General features: G+C 37.5%; 1 protein-coding gene across 5 annotated transcripts in view; it reads left to right on the top strand.

Moving 5' to 3' along the window:
• MYRFL (myelin regulatory factor-like) overlaps window positions 1-15,418 on the top strand; it is a 36,249-nt gene that overhangs the window by 10,974 nt on the left and 9,857 nt on the right. For 2 of the 5 annotated variants that reach the window (XM_017733219.1, XM_017733222.1), the window contains exons 6-18: window positions 1,208-1,403; window positions 1,831-1,907; window positions 3,167-3,277; window positions 3,837-3,927; window positions 6,711-6,911; window positions 7,291-7,399; window positions 7,881-7,990; window positions 11,412-11,575; window positions 12,169-12,232; window positions 12,957-13,042; window positions 13,821-13,892; window positions 14,011-14,057; window positions 14,192-14,356. In XM_017733219.1, the coding sequence (XP_017588708.1) occupies window positions 1,208-1,403; window positions 1,831-1,907; window positions 3,167-3,277; window positions 3,837-3,927; window positions 6,711-6,911; window positions 7,291-7,399; window positions 7,881-7,990; window positions 11,412-11,575; window positions 12,169-12,232; window positions 12,957-13,042; window positions 13,821-13,892; window positions 14,011-14,057; window positions 14,192-14,356 (1,493 nt within the window). The remainder of the gene's footprint in view (window positions 1-1,207; window positions 1,404-1,830; window positions 1,908-3,166; window positions 3,278-3,836; window positions 3,928-6,710; window positions 6,912-7,290; window positions 7,400-7,880; window positions 7,991-11,411; window positions 11,576-12,168; window positions 12,233-12,956; window positions 13,043-13,820; window positions 13,893-14,010; window positions 14,058-14,191; window positions 14,357-15,418) is intronic. The other 3 variants (XM_017733220.1, XM_017733223.1, XM_017733224.1) reach the window with 3 other exon arrangements.

Below are 15,418 nucleotides of genomic sequence, written 5' to 3' on the forward strand. Positions count from 1 at the left end.
ACTATGAAATATAGTCATTTCCTACAAAAATAAAAAAAATTGCCCGCTGTAGGAAGAAACTGAAGAAATTTTACTTCTTTAATAATGATGGTTTGAGGAGATGGTAGAACCTTCATTATAATTTTAAATATGAAGTAACAGATGACTTAATAGTTTTGAAGTAGTTAAAAAGTAGTTTTCTCTTTATTCCCTGTCCCAGATAATCAATAGTTAGTTGAAAGGAGACTTCTGTTGATAATTTATAAAAAGATAATAAAGTCTATTTATGTCCTATAAAGTCTGTACATTTTAACTTTTCCAACTAGTAATGGAAGAGTTATGAAAAGCCATCTTCAGTAGTTGTATTAATGAGAGATCCTCAGTAGCATCCTACAAGATCATTGTTATCAAATTTCATTAACAAGAAAAGCAAGTGTCTATATAAGAGAACCTTGCCACATAATTCTGTTATTTCAGAATTATCCATCCCTTAAATCAGAGGACTGGAAACATTGTTGGGATGGTGAGTTCACCCTCTCTAATAGAAAGATCTGTTGATACCTTTACTTGTTTACTGTGAGTCATAGAGACAGAATACTCTTGCTCTTTAGGTGACCATTGCCCTTTGAAGAAATAAAATAGAGTTGCTTTAGCTGGAGTAGGAAGTACAATATATAAAGGAGAGTTTTATAGTCAGGCCAGAGGGTTGCTACTGATAGCTTTTCTTTTAGCTTAAGTAAAGCCTTATTTGAATCCAGTAGCTTCTGCAGAAGCACTTGGTGTGGGAATTTGTGAACAAAGTGGGGAGTCTTGCTGGCTCATTAGCTTATTGTTGTCTGTAGCACTAGCTGCAGCCTGCTGTTTATAGCAGTGTTGTAATGAATGACTGAATTCACTAAAAGGTTCGTTTATGCTCTTAGGTGCACAGAGTTCCTTTATATCAGATTTGTAAGTGAGGATTATGTAAGCCCCTCAACCCCTGGTTTCTGAACATTTCATTTTCAGACTAGAATTGGAGGACATTTTATATGCATTTTCATTTTTACACCTTTGACAGGTTAAGAAGAAAATAGTGGTAGAACTGGTGATTGTAAGGATGTATTTTTGGTCCAGTTTTGTCACTAAAAATCAGATGGATTTTTGGACCACTTTAAAAAAATAGGAATTCAAGATGTCACTCAAGTATGTCAGTACCTAAAGTTGCTATTCCTTCTCCTTGTTTTTGTAGACCTGCGGTAGGATATCACATTGTCACAGATAAAGGATTTAATTTTTCAACAGCAGATGATGCCTTTGTGTGCCAAAAGAAGAATCATTTCCAAATCACAGTTCATATTAGAATCATTGGACAACCGAAATATGTCAAAACTCAGCAGGGGAGGAAACCAATAGAAAAGTTTTACTTGAAAGCTTATGGAATTAAGGCAAGTGTGTCTCCTCTTTGAGATTATTACTTTTAATTATCCGTATAATGAGGTAAATAATTGAACTGTTTTATTAGGAATTTTTTGACTAAGAACATGTAACTGCCTTATGTAGGTTCAGTTCTCATGCTGAATATCTGCGGAATGGAATGAGCCAATAATGGTCTGGATTCAGAAAACATTTTTTCTTTTGTAAATTAATGCACTTACTTTCCTTTTTTTTTTTCTCCCTTTCTACTTACTTCTTGGGTCTTCAGAGTAGATGTCAATTATCAATTGATCTTTATTAATTTGTATGTCATACCATTAGAAATGAGTGCAATTTCACTGTTTTAGGCACAATTTGCCTATTAATTTCTATTTCAATTTTTATGTGTTGGAAAATCTAATATTCATGCAATTTTTGAAAATTATTTTTGTCTTATAGATGGAAACTCCAGATCAAACAATTGCTATTGAACAGTCCCAGTCAGATCGAAGCAAAAAAACTTTTAATCCCGTTAAGTAAGTATTTTGAGAAAATTATTCCATTTTATTTCAATATGTGTGATTGGTTTGAAATATGAAGTAGTTGCTTCTTGAAAACTTACAGTAGCTCTAAGCTAGTTTTCTGATTTTTGTACAGATTTCATTGTGGATGCACACATAGAATCACAGTAGTAATGCATACCTGGTCACACTTTGTTAAGGAAAATTTTCAGCAGTTTTACGGATGTGTTAAGTATGTCTATCCAAAATACTTACATTCAGCTAGAAACACTCTTCTGTGCTGCTTAGAGCTGTATGGCAGATGCATTTCCAAGCTTAAAAAATGTCAGAATTTTCCTGTCCTAGATGAGCATGAGATACATTTGCAGTACTTTTTAAGGAGGAGTGCCACTGCTAGAAACATATGTGCAGCATCTTTCTGGAGCTCTGCCATTCTTGAGCATTTAACTCACTGGCAGAATCTATGTTTATTCTTCTGGCATAAGTTTCTTCTGTTGGAGCAGCTCTGTTCTCTATAAATAATTAAATAGGCCTTATAACACAAAGAGATAAGACAGTGTCAAGTTAGACAGGGCAGTGCTGGGATAAAGGCTGCACTATATTATCACCTAAACTGAACTTTGAGCTTGGAAGAAGAGCTTGACTTTCACTAAATTGCCTCTCTCATGGCATTTTTCTTCCTTTTGTGTACTGACAAATAGATTCTGTGTGTATGTAAATTATTTTATGTGTGACTGTTTGGTGAACCGTAATTTTATCTATACAGACTCATTATTTGTATTCTTTATCTCTTGCTGGAGGACTACCACTATGTATTTGAGACACAGGTGCCTGCTGTGTACTTCCAGACATGCAAATTAGGTGCAGATGGAAAGAAGGACAAACAGTAAGATCTATTAATTTTAATGTAGAAATTCAGGCCCAATAATAAGCAAGCAGTTATTAATCCTGTCGAGCAGGAAATAGCCATCATATGGAACATATACAGTTTTATTATATTCAAAACTATGTACAAACAGACCAAGAAACATAAGACTCTTATTAGTAAGAATGGTTCCCTACTTCTGGTGCTTTATCCTGTTTATCTCCCTGATGTAGTCACTGTTTTTAGTACATTTTTAAAACCAGGATTACTGCATTTTTACTGGGGTTCCTCTGTTTTATTAATTGTCAGTTTTTTTCAGAACTGTTTTAACGAGTTTGTGGAAATCTGGTTTGAGCAGATAGATCTCCAAGCACTTACTTCCCTGATCTCGTTTCATTTTCTGTTTTAGAGTTGATCTGCCAGGGGACCAGATAACTAAAGTAACACTGGGAAGGCTGCATTTCAGTGAAACAACAGCAAATAATATGAGAAAAAAGGGGAAACCTAATCCTGATCAGAGGTATTTCTGTAGCTAGTTGGCCTGTGTGTTAAAAGTAGAAAAGAGAAGGTCTACTTTAGAATGGAATTAATGTTTGTGAAAATCTCTGCTATCAAATCTGTGTTATTTTTCAAATTCTCTAATATTTGGTATGTGCTTACAAGCCTCTTCCTCTACAGTCACAGAATGATATGAGAATAAAAAACCCCAAACTTCATCCTCATGGTTAGAAATAGTCTCAGGAAATCATAGCCAGAATACTGGCTGACAAAATCAAGAAGCCAAAAAAAGCAAAATAATGGTAATTTTCTTCTGAGGCAGGAAAGGTTTTCATCTTGGAGGCTTCATTACCTAAATTCGTCAAAATTATTGTATTCTTTGTTAATTTGCAGTGATTGTGGGGTTTGTAAGAGCATATTTCTTAAGAGTGAAGGAAATACTTTTTCTTTTATATTGTAAGAAATACATTTAAAAACATTGTATTTTTATGTATCAATTATAACAGCTGTATTTCAAACATCTTTTTCTGTGAGAAGGAATTACTTCAATTATTGTCTTGATTAAATCAATTTCAAATTAGATACTTCATGCTGGTGGTTGGACTGTATGCTGTTTCTCAGGACCAGTTCTACTTACTATCTGCAAATGTCTCTGAGAAGATCATTGTGAGGGTAGGTATAAATTTGGATTACTTTCATGTAAAAATATTTACTGTTTTGATATTCACAGGAGATTGAGGGGTCATGATTCTCAGGCATAAAATTACCACTGAGTCAAAAAGATTGAGGAAAAAAACTAGAATTGCATGTTGTATGAGTATGTTATCTTTTAATTATCAGAAATTAAAAATGTTAAAAGTAGAGTTATAAAAAGATTTAAAAAGAAAGCTTGTTATGAGTTCCAATACTAAATATATTGATTTTTCCAGATTCTTTTTTTATTCGAGGTGAAACAATTTACTTCTCTTGCCAGGAATTTTGTAAATGCTTTCACTAGCTAGAGTCTTCATTTTCCGAGGAGGATGAGACGGAAAAAAAAGTATGGGAAGAAGGTCAAGCAGCTCTAGGAAGATTAAGACCCATAGCTTCACTTTTCCAGTGTGTTTTCAGAGTGTCCCACCTCTCAATTTGATGGTAGTAATATAGGTTTCAAATTAGAAAAAGGAAGAATAATCTCTTTTCCTCTTAACTGTTACTTTTCAGTTCCCTCATTCACAGAACATTTTTCTTTTAGTACTCAGCTTTAGTCTACAGTTAGACTCGGAAAAGAGAAAAATCCCAAATCTAGAATGTAACAAGAGCTATGGAGAATTAGGGTTAGGGGAGAGAGAAAACACAAAGCCCCAGCGTGAGTGGGATTGCAAGGGACTGCCAAGGAAAGGTGGGGGCTGCTGAAAGCTTTCAGTCCTGGCTCCTTTTTCATGTGATCTGCAGGTGGTGGCTAATGTTTGAACTGGGCATAGTCTGGGGTTATATTTATTTCTAGAAGCATACTATGTTTAGGGCTTAGAAAGATGGGGAATACATAGGTGCCATGTGGTGGGGCTGCAAAAGATAGAGAGGGCCTCTGGAAGATTGCAGTCCACTGAACTTTTTAGTGTGGGTCAGCTGAGGAGCTGCTTCTTGTTTGCATGGACTCTTTCTAGCCCTTGGCTTATGGAGAGGAATAGGCTTAGCATTTTGGTTTGGAGTCTAGTAAGACCAAGAGCTCTGGTGTATTAAGTGGAGCTGGGAGGAGGCTTCTAAAGTAAGTTGAGGGCTGTCAAAAGCTTTCAGTCCTGGCACCATTTTTGCAGGCCATTGCTTGGGCCTGTTTGGCAGCCCAACACCTGCCTAGGCTTATGACTACGGTTTGGTTTAGCATTTGGTTTTGGACAGAGCAGAAGGGCAAATCTCCAGCCCATGGGGTGTTCCTCAGGGGTTTCCAAAGGAAGATGAGGGCTTTCAGATGGTTTCAGTCCTGGCTCCTTTTTTGTCTGGGGGTCCTCTTGTGCCATAAACCCTCTTCCTGCAGTTACAGTTAGGTTTTTGAAGGGCATTATGGCCCAGAGCTCCTTTTGGGGTGGAGCTGTGAAAAGGCTTTGAAAGCAATGTGTGGAGTTCAGCACTTTTCTGCCCTGCTGAGAAGTTTTATCATCCTGGCTGCTGCTGTGGGCTTTTTCACTTCAGGATGCTGAAGCACTGTGTTTGCATCATCCCTACATACATTATAGTTATTGTCCTTTATTTGTCCATTAATTTCCACAATTCTGTTTTCATCTGAATTTCTCTTTCTGCATCTAACAGTGTTATAGATATCACATCATTAATAATTTGGGGAAGCTGTTGAATTTTCACATTTGTCTCATACTTGTTACAAGATATATATTTTTATGTAAGATTTAGAAATTAAATTTTCCTACTATTTTTAATATTAGATTATTTTGAAATTTCAATGAAGAGGGCTCCTTCAATGTATGTGAGACAGTTCTTGAACAGGAATTAATGGAATGAGATTTTGCAAACCTGATCACTCTTTCAGACAAAGGAAAAAGAAGGCAGTAAGGCAGAAAGATCAAGAGGCTCTGGTCTGAAGTAGTGAAAATATCAACAGGAAAGATAGAAAGAAAGAAAAGGTCATTTTTTAGATGTCTAACAGGGCTTCAATGGCAGGGTAAAGTGAGTCAGCCACTGGCTACCTTAAAGTGGCAAAGCTGTGCAAGTACACTGTGAGAAAAAGCAGCTCATCTTCTGGCCTTTCATACACTCAAACACAACAAAGCTACCAGCTGAGTGGTGGTTGTCAGGCATATCAGATCATGCTCTAATTGTGACAAACAGTGGTGAGTACACAGTGCCAGGCCTTGTAGCTGGCAAAGCCCTGTGAAAGCCTGGCTTCTTTTTATCATGATTGTACTTTGGCCTGAACTCAAATTTAAAAAAACAACCCCAGAACAACAAACCACCCTAAAATGAGCTATAGAAATCAAATGCCTTTTCTGGTTATACATGTTCTGTCATTTTATTGGTGTTCTTTAAAAGACCCTGTTTCCTTGATATGAAATTTCTAATACGAATTAATTTGAAAAAATTACAAAGGATTTTATGAGTCACATGTGTTTATCTCTTCCTTGTTTTCTCTTTTCTGATTTTCAGTCTCAGCTAAAATTTAGTGGTAGATAAAGAATGGTTATAATGTCAAAGTTAAAATTTGGAAAGCTTTGGACATTGTCAATTTAGCTTAAGGTGCTAATAAAGTAGAATTCAAGGGGAAAAAAGGGAAGAGGCCAGTCCTGTGTGAGCACAAACACTCAGAAGTGACTCCACTCTTGTTTTTTCTGTCAGTGTGTTAAAAAGCTTTTGAATACAATTTCAATATTTAAGATTTGGCTTTTCATTTTCCCAGAATTTCTAATAGAATAAACAATAGTGCATCTATGCTATACTGTACCTTTAAACAAAAAATTTCCTTCCAGGCATCTAACCCAGGACAGTTTGAGAATGACAGTGATGTACTGTGGCAGCGAGGACATGTTCCAGAGACTATAGTGTGTCATGGTCGAGTAGGAATTAACACAGATGCACCAGATGAAGCACTGGTTGTCTGCGGAAACGCCAAAGTTATGGGCAGAGTCATGCACCCATCTGACAGCCGAGCAAAACAGAATATCCGGGAGGTGAGGGCCATGCAGTATTTAGGGCATTCATGTTTGCACCACAGCACATGTGTGGATCATTGTTCTGACACATGAAGCAGCTCCTATATCCTGGCTCTGCTGAAATGCTGGCCTGAAGAAACCAGATGTACCACAGTGCTCTGTAGAACCTATAGACTTTGGAGAGGGCCCTCTGTAGAAACTGGGAGCTGTCAAACTGAAGGGTAACTGGCAATACAAATACAAACAGCACTCTGATAGTGGGGAATGGTAAGATTGTCTATGTTTTTCAGTGTGATGATTTGCCAAATGACTGTGTCAGGCTAGTTGCTCTCTCAGTGGTGTCCTAGATGCCATGCTTAGTGTTTCAACATGTAAATCTTGGTATTTTTCCAACCAGGTCGATACAAATGAGCAGTTGAGAAGAATAACACAAATGAGGCTGGTGGAATATGACTACAAGCCTGAATTTGCATCTGTTATGGGAATAAAAGATACCCATGAAACAGGTATTAAGTCAGCTCTGTTCCCATTTTTCATTAACATCTACTGATATTTATTGTGCCATAGGGCCTTTTAACATCCTGCTATTTAATCCTCATTTTTTAGGTTACTGCAATTGCACACTTGGCCGTCTATCTCTTGTGGTATAAAAATGCCAAAATTAGGTATTGTCTGTAATTTTACAACTTCTGTTTCAATTTTTAAAGACGGGGAGTTTATTTTCCAGAAGTAATGAGAATGAAGTATATGCTTACAAACAATTTTGTTCTTACTGCAGAGAAATGAGAATTCTAAAGGTTTCTAGTTTTTCTCTGTGGAATGGAGAAAAAACCCTGAAATACTGGATTTTTGTACCACAGAGAAATTCTAGATCTTTTTGTACCAGAGAAATTCTAGATCTTTTTTTGCTCTGCCTGTAGTTTTTAGAATAGTCAGTGGGTACGCCAATGTGTTTCATGACTTTATTTTTTGTTACCTTGCGAACAGGAATAATAGCCCAGGAAGTGAAGGGGCTTTTACCTGAAGCTGTTAGAGAAGTTGGAGATGTTGCTTGTAATGATGGAGAAAAAATAGAAAACTTCCTCATGGTTGACAAGGTATGGTCTTGAGGGAGAAAGTGGGGGTGTGTATTTAGACTGTTCTTTCATGTGGAGAGCTATGAACACGCGCTGTGCCCCATACAAAGCTGTAGCTCTCCACGTGCGTTACAGAAACGGCCTTTGGCGGATTACCGAAAAAAACTGAAACAACAGCTGTTTGCAAAGGACTGAATTTTTTAATGACAAGAAGAATCTATACTAAAAACTGATTACAATACTATATAAACTATAATACAGTTAAAAAGAAAAAGGCCTAGCTTTTCTGAATAAAAGTGGATAGCGATTTCATAGCATTGCTTCAACAAGCGGGACTCCAAAACATTCTTTTGTGTTGAAGTGTTCAGTTAATTAGGTGTTCCAGAAGTGAATTAAGCAATGATGACATTCATCTTGTTAAATAAAAACTTCCTTACTCTAATCCTGGTATAACCTCTACATACCAAATCCAAGTGCTAGCTCTGTGTGAAGGGGGTTTTTTTGGCGATCTGAAATGCTTTTTATAGGTTCAAAGTCATATGCTGTGAAATGGCACACAAAGTAGTTACCATGCTCATAGGTTGAAAACACTGTCTGGGTGTTGTCCTGTGCTCTCTTCCCCTCCTTTTCCTGTAGAAATAGGACTTCAAGGAACTGTCAGTCACGGAGTCCAGTCACACAAGACTGCAGACAGCACTTGTCTCAGAGCAGCCCCTCTGTTGAGCGCTGGTTCACTGCATGCCAAAGATGACTTCTCAGCTTTTTCCCACTTTCAGCTGATAATGAGAAGAGGGAGGTTTTAGAGATAGGTGACCTTATATTTTCTGGATGTTATTATGAACACAATCCGGCATTCATTATCATAATGCATTCTTTCATTATTCTATAGAAATCACAAGTTTACACCACCAAACTTGGGGAAAATACCTATAAAAATACTGTATTTCACTTGTCATCTCTTGCTAGTCTGTAAATAGTTTAAATTCATAGGTTAAATGAATCTTCTAGGTTGTATTCCATATAAAAGAAGTATGAATTAGATACCTTTAATAAAGCTGTGGAAAGAGCACTTCTGGAGATACTGTTGTAAAGGAGATGTTTAGAAAATGTGCTGTATTTGGTCAGGGTTCCAGCCTGTAGCTGATTTCTAGATGCTAGTAGAGGAGCAGTGGTGGTAGGTGGTGGCTCCAGGTTAGTTTTGCCCTTTAGGCCTTCCTGTTATATTGTATGACAGCTGTAGCATCATTTGCATTTTTGAACGCCCCCAAAATTGATTTGGGGTCGTCAGTTTTTTTGTCTGACAGAAGATTAGGTGGGAGAGTTGAGCTTTTGGTTCATATCTCTTCCTTGCTGAAATACCACACAAAATACCATCTCTAACAGTGCCTCACACCACTGTCTTTTGGGCCCATCATGTTCCCTTTCTTCTCTGTACCTTGGGTCTCTGGAGAGTGCTTGCCAGGGTGTCTTCCAGGGATATGACCTACAAATGGAGAATGCCTGCTTTCTACTTCATGCCTGCGGGGTGTGATTCTGCTGTGTATGTGGCCCATGCAGGAATGGTTTGTTACAGCAATGGCTTAGTTGCTGCTTGGCATTTTCTTGACTGCTTGTCTAGATCTGGACCTGGGATTACTTCACAGACACTTTGGTGTTTTAATATGGTCAGGTAAATCTGTGCTTTCTCCTCTTTTTCCTAACAACTGTGGCAGAGCATATGAACGTCAATTCCATGAGCTTTGGGGTGACAGGAGCGGGAGAGATGCATCTAACAATATAAGATGTATACTGAATTCAGAGATTTGGAACATCTTCTGTCCAGGTGGAACATCTGATATAAATTCCTGAGCTCCCAGCTCCGAAATAGCTCAGCACCTTGGATAATAAATGGACAGTGCTTCATAACTTTTTTTTCAGTTTGGCAGGTGATGACACTTTGAAATTTCTTATCTCGTATTCCAAGTTTATTTCCAGATAAGTAGGGTGCTGGTGGGTGTTGTGTCTCTTTTTCAGTTAGCTGTTTGGAGCTGTTAAACTTGGTAAAATTAATTGATTGTATTACACATTTGAACCAGGCTCTGCTACTTTCTAGAGAAACATCTCAACTATGTGAAATTTGGTTTTTTGAGACAGAATCTTTCTTTTCTTCTCAGTTGCAGTGTGCTCAGTACTTTGTCACGAGAGAGGCAGTAAAACTCTGATCAGTTTTTTTTCCCCAAATAGAGTATTTCTTCATTTTGCCAGAAGAGCCATTTTCTCAGCTAGTTGAAGCCACCTAGAAGTGATTCATGCTTGATTTGAAGACAAAGGAAAGGGCAGCTGCTCACATGTCATTGATATGAGGGCAAGTGACCATATAAGTGATTTCACAGTTCTAGGCACAGAGATTATTTTGAAGTCACTTTTTATTTAAATGGGCTGTTGGTATCCTGGCAGTAAGGAAGCTTGTGACTTACCACTGATAATGTGCTCTGATTCTGATTACACAAAATGCTGTCTGGTTTTGTGGAATGCAGTCACCTTTTAAAAAAAAAGTATGCATGGCTTTTACAATGTGAAAGGAAAAACTGCTTTTACTAGACTGGAACACTTAGCAGTAATAACTTCATCCAATGGCACCAGTCTGGTTGCACATTAGTATGAGAAAGCCATTCTTTCAAACACAGCAAACAAAGTACTCTGCTACTATGTTCCTGCAGTGGATCAGTAACCATTTTGGTCTCAGAAATGGATAAAATACTTACTACCTGGATGGTTATACTGAGGGCTTCTCCAGCAGCAGATTGATACCTAGATGATAAGCAGGGGTAGGAGAATAGGAGGCTTTTCCCTGGTAAAATATCCAGAAGGAGTAAATGGAGGGTGTCTGAACTGTTTTAGTTGCAGAGATGACCATGTTATTAGAAACTACAAGACTCCTGTAAGAGACTGGAGAGGCTGAAGGGGAAAGCAAAATATTATGCAATCACAGCTTGACTCCTGCTTTGGTTTTTAACCTGTCTCACCTCTGTGTGATTAACATTATGTGTACAACATGAATAGAAACTCTGGCTTGTCTGAGCCTACCTAATGCCTGTAGGTAAATGGTTGGATGGACATTTTGCTAAGCAATTCTGAAATCTGTGTTCAGCTGCAGCACTGAAAATCAAGTAGTAGATGCCTGTTGGAACAGTGTTAAGGTTTCAATACAGTATGAAGGTAAAATACAGTTTAAATTCTTGGTGTAAAAATCTCTTTAGCTTCTTCAAATTTTTCTGCAAGTCCTCATTTTCAATTTACTGCCATTTAAATGTCTAGAAAAAGGCTTTTATAGTCATACGTGCGTCCCATTTACAATGAGAGAACTTGTGTTTTTATAGGCGAATCCTGCACTCATTTCTTCTTGTTACATCTGATTGATGTATATACTATGGATCTACTTTTGTTACTATTTGCTTCTCAGGATCAGATCTTTATGGAGAATGTTGGTGCTGTAAAGCAGCTTTGTAAACTAACAAACAATCTTGAAGTCAGAATAGAAGAACTGGAACAGTGGAATAGGAAACTGGCCAGGCTGAAACGGCTGAGCAGTTTAAAGTCAACAGTCAGTGAAGAGAGCAAAGTCAGGTATGTTTGGCTGGTTTTTTTTCTAATAGTTGTCACACAAATTGTTAAAGTGATCTCTGTGATAGAAGTGAAAACTGATTTTGCTTGACAGTAGAGTTCAGCTAATTTCCAGCATTTAAGTTGTGCAAAACACCCCAAATTTCTCATATTTTTTTTTACTCACTGACAAAATTAATATTTGAAATGGCTGTTAAATCTTTGTAATTGCTTCTGTTGCATAAAGCAAGGGTAGATTATGTCCAGTTACAGCTCTGGAACTTGGAAATTGCTTCTAAGGCAAATCTGCAGAGCTTCTTCTGCAAGAAGGAATCTTTAAAGAAATTGGGGCTTCAGCAGAAGTGATGAGCATTTCCTGTTTCTAAGCCATTTCCCCAAGTTTGCTTTGAAATCAAATGTAACATTAAAGAGCATTCACCTGAATGAGTTAACTGCAGATCTTTGTCCTTGAAAGTGAATCTGCTGACACTTCTGCCTTTCCCTTTGTAAATGTTAGAACTGAAAAGCAAGATGACATTAACACATTAAAAAATATCTTTTCATCACTAATTAGTTGCTGAAGCATTTGAATGTTAAAGAGATCTTGTCTCTTACAGCAGGTACAGTCGAGCTAATAGTCTTTTGCCATCAATAAAACCAGTCCCGCTAAAATCCAGGAAGGTGAGTGAAATTAAATCCTTGTCTGAGATATTCATTGTGATTTGCTTTCACTTTCTCTTGCTTGTATAGTGGTATAGAAAGCCGATACCCCTTTTCACAGGGATTGTATGAGGGAAGAAATACATACATTGACCTTTTTCAAGACAGTCTTCCTAGGCTGCCAAGTCCCATTCTTTAAGATGAACCAATGCTCATTTGCCTACCTTGCTTCTGCCAGTGACAAAGAACAAGAGAATATAATAGGTCAAATATTCTTTGTGCCATAATGACAGTCAAATGCTCCATCATTTAAGATCATCCTACTTGTTTGGAAAATGCCTTTCTTCTGTATTTTTACCAGTCTTGCTTTAACATGGTCTGAGCACATACTGAAAGCTGCTGAACTTTTAGTTCTGGCCACTTATTGGGTTCTTAATTTGATTTTGAAATACTCAAAAGTATGAAAAATGTCAGGAAGAAAGGACGAGGAGCTGTTACTTTTAGCTATCCTTTCGTCCTCTGTAATGTTTTTGTCCCCACACTATCAACAATGCACAGTGCACTCGCAATTTTAGGACCCTTTAATAACTGAATTTTTCCTCTGTAGATGCTGACACCTATATAAGGGTGTTCATGAAAGAAACAAGGGTGATGTATAGTCAGCCTAGTGTAGTATTTCTTAATCTACTAGTAGTGGCTTAGATATGTGCCACTTGAATTAACCAAACTTTTTTTTCCCCCCTAGGTTTGTTTGTCCAAGACCAAAGAATCTTGCTCCACGAAGATTTTCCGAGTGACTGTAATAGCTTTGCTTGCTATTATGGCACTATGGTAACAATTAATTAACAACAATTTGACTTGTTTCTCGCTTCTCTTTTCTACTTACCTGAAAGAATATAGCACTTTTCCCCCTTCTTTTCCTTTCCTACTCGAAGAACGCAATGTGTTAAAATTAACAATGAATATCCTGGTAATATTGTAAAGTTGAAACCATTGTATAAAAGTGAGGTACTCAGGTGATGGACACGCAGCTGATCTCTCACCATGTCACAATATATGGTGCAACTTGACTGTACCTCAGTGGCTTGTGCTACAGGTGCAAAACTGGACTCTGCATGTTTTATCCAATCATTCTGTGCCTAAGAACAATTTCTGATGTACAGAGTGATTCTGTTGTGTGAAATGAAGCTGAACTCGTTCCCATTGTGGTGGGCAAATATGTGACTGAAAGTTTAGCTTGTGACATTGGACTTGTGGAAAGGAAAGTATGCTCTGGACTTCTGAGACTACCATTTTCGGTTTCCAGGCCAAAAACCTGTGGCTTACAATCTCTTTGTGAACTGGGTACTTTGAAGTGGTGTTGTGATAGTATTTAGGTTGGAAACTGGCCATATTTTGTGTTGAATACAAGTATATGAACACAATATTGTATATGGGTATCTCATCTAAACCCCATTATATTCAGCTGAAATTTTTCCTGCTAAAGGGAAAGTGATGAGATAGTTAACACTTGCATGACTACATTTGGACATGGTGCTGTCAAGGTATTATTCATATTGTGTTGTATAAAAGATGGATGTAAATCTATGGAATAATTCTCTTTCTACAGTGCTTTGACAATATGGAGCCTGTATTTACTTAGCATTCATGACAGACGTTTTGAAAAACATCCAGTGTACAGGCAAGTAAATTACCATCAGTGAATTCAAATGAGTAGAATTAGTAATAGATTGTGGATCAATTTGTTATGGTCCTCAACTCTAATGTTCATTTCTTAATGAATTGTTTTTCTTCATCAGCAGCAACTCAAGTTCTGTTCCAGTCTCTCCCTCTACCACCACAGCAGGTACTGTGTCTCTGCTGGTCTGCATATACATAATGGGCTATTATAAAATCCTGTACCCAGCATTTGTGAGAATTAAGGTTTTGTGTTTTTTGTTTGTTTGTTTTGTTTTTTGTTGTTATTGTTGTTTGCTTTAGCATTGCAAAGGGAAAGCACAATTTCTCAGAGTACACAGCCCATTAGCAGGATCCCTGAAGTGAATTTCTGTGACATTTTGCCTTGTGACAAGGTCTATTGTTGTCCAATTCATCAACCAAAAGTCAAATCTCTAAGTTATGAAAAAAACAATGCAAAGGAAAAAGGTAAGTTGAAAAATTAGTTATTTATGATTTGAGCAGAGACTGTATGGAAAATGTGGGGGAAGGGGCAAGAATATTTAAAGGTAGTTAGCTTTCTACAAAAGAGCTTAGTCCAGAGGATTTAAAAAATCTTGATATAACTAATCATCACTACAGTCAATATGTTTTTGAAAAATCTGGCCTGGTTACCCTTAAGAATTTGGGGCCCTAAGATGTTTTTCAGGTGTCACTGTTCTTCCTGGCCATTCTTGGTAAATTATTTGATGTGAACTGGAAAGTCACCAATCCCTTTAATTAACCTTTGGCTACAGTTGGATGGGAGTTGATTTGGGGTAGTAGAGAATGAATTAACAGGTGTAAAAAAAACCCCAAAACCGGAATCGTGTCACAATGTAATGATACTACATCTTTTCTATGGGCAGAGATAGAATTCCAACTGCCTGAAAACATAAAACTTACACTTCAAACTTTGATTGTTCAGGCAGGGGTTTTGGGTAGTATTATTTGTAGGCAGAGCTCTATAAAATAAAATACTTTAACTGGAATGAATTCTTTACTGATATTGTCTGCCAGATGTTATATGTGTAATGTATGAGAGGGTGTGTTGTTTACAACTTTTATAATATTTATAAGAAAGGATTAATGCATAAAGGTATGCATAAACTATGGGAATCTGTATTCCTCTTTCCCAGTCCTTAACATTGCCAGTGTCTGGAAGCAAGTGTTAATATTACTAAACCAGCATTCATACTCTTCCTGTCTTGGCCTTGGAACAATTCTTGCACCAAAGTTGACAAAGTGAGGTTAAACTGGGGATGGATGCAGTTCAGCCTCTGAAGTACAAATATCTGCCCGGGCAGGCATTACCAATTGCTGTGGCACTCTCAGCATGACCTGTTTCAGTGGGACTCATCCACTGGTCATTCCTTACTCTGCAGACAAGCTGTATGCAAGTGGTCCTTGTGATTCTTGTGAATAGTGCTGCAGTAAGCTCTGTGGCAGATATAGCTCACTACAGTGCTTTCAAGAGGTCATACCTGAGTAATTTGTGTTGCTCTGAAGCCT

This window comes from Corvus brachyrhynchos, unplaced genomic scaffold (assembly GCF_000691975.1).
Source record: "Corvus brachyrhynchos isolate BGI_N302 unplaced genomic scaffold, ASM69197v1 scaffold32, whole genome shotgun sequence".
Lineage (NCBI taxonomy): Eukaryota > Metazoa > Chordata > Aves > Passeriformes > Corvidae > Corvus > Corvus brachyrhynchos.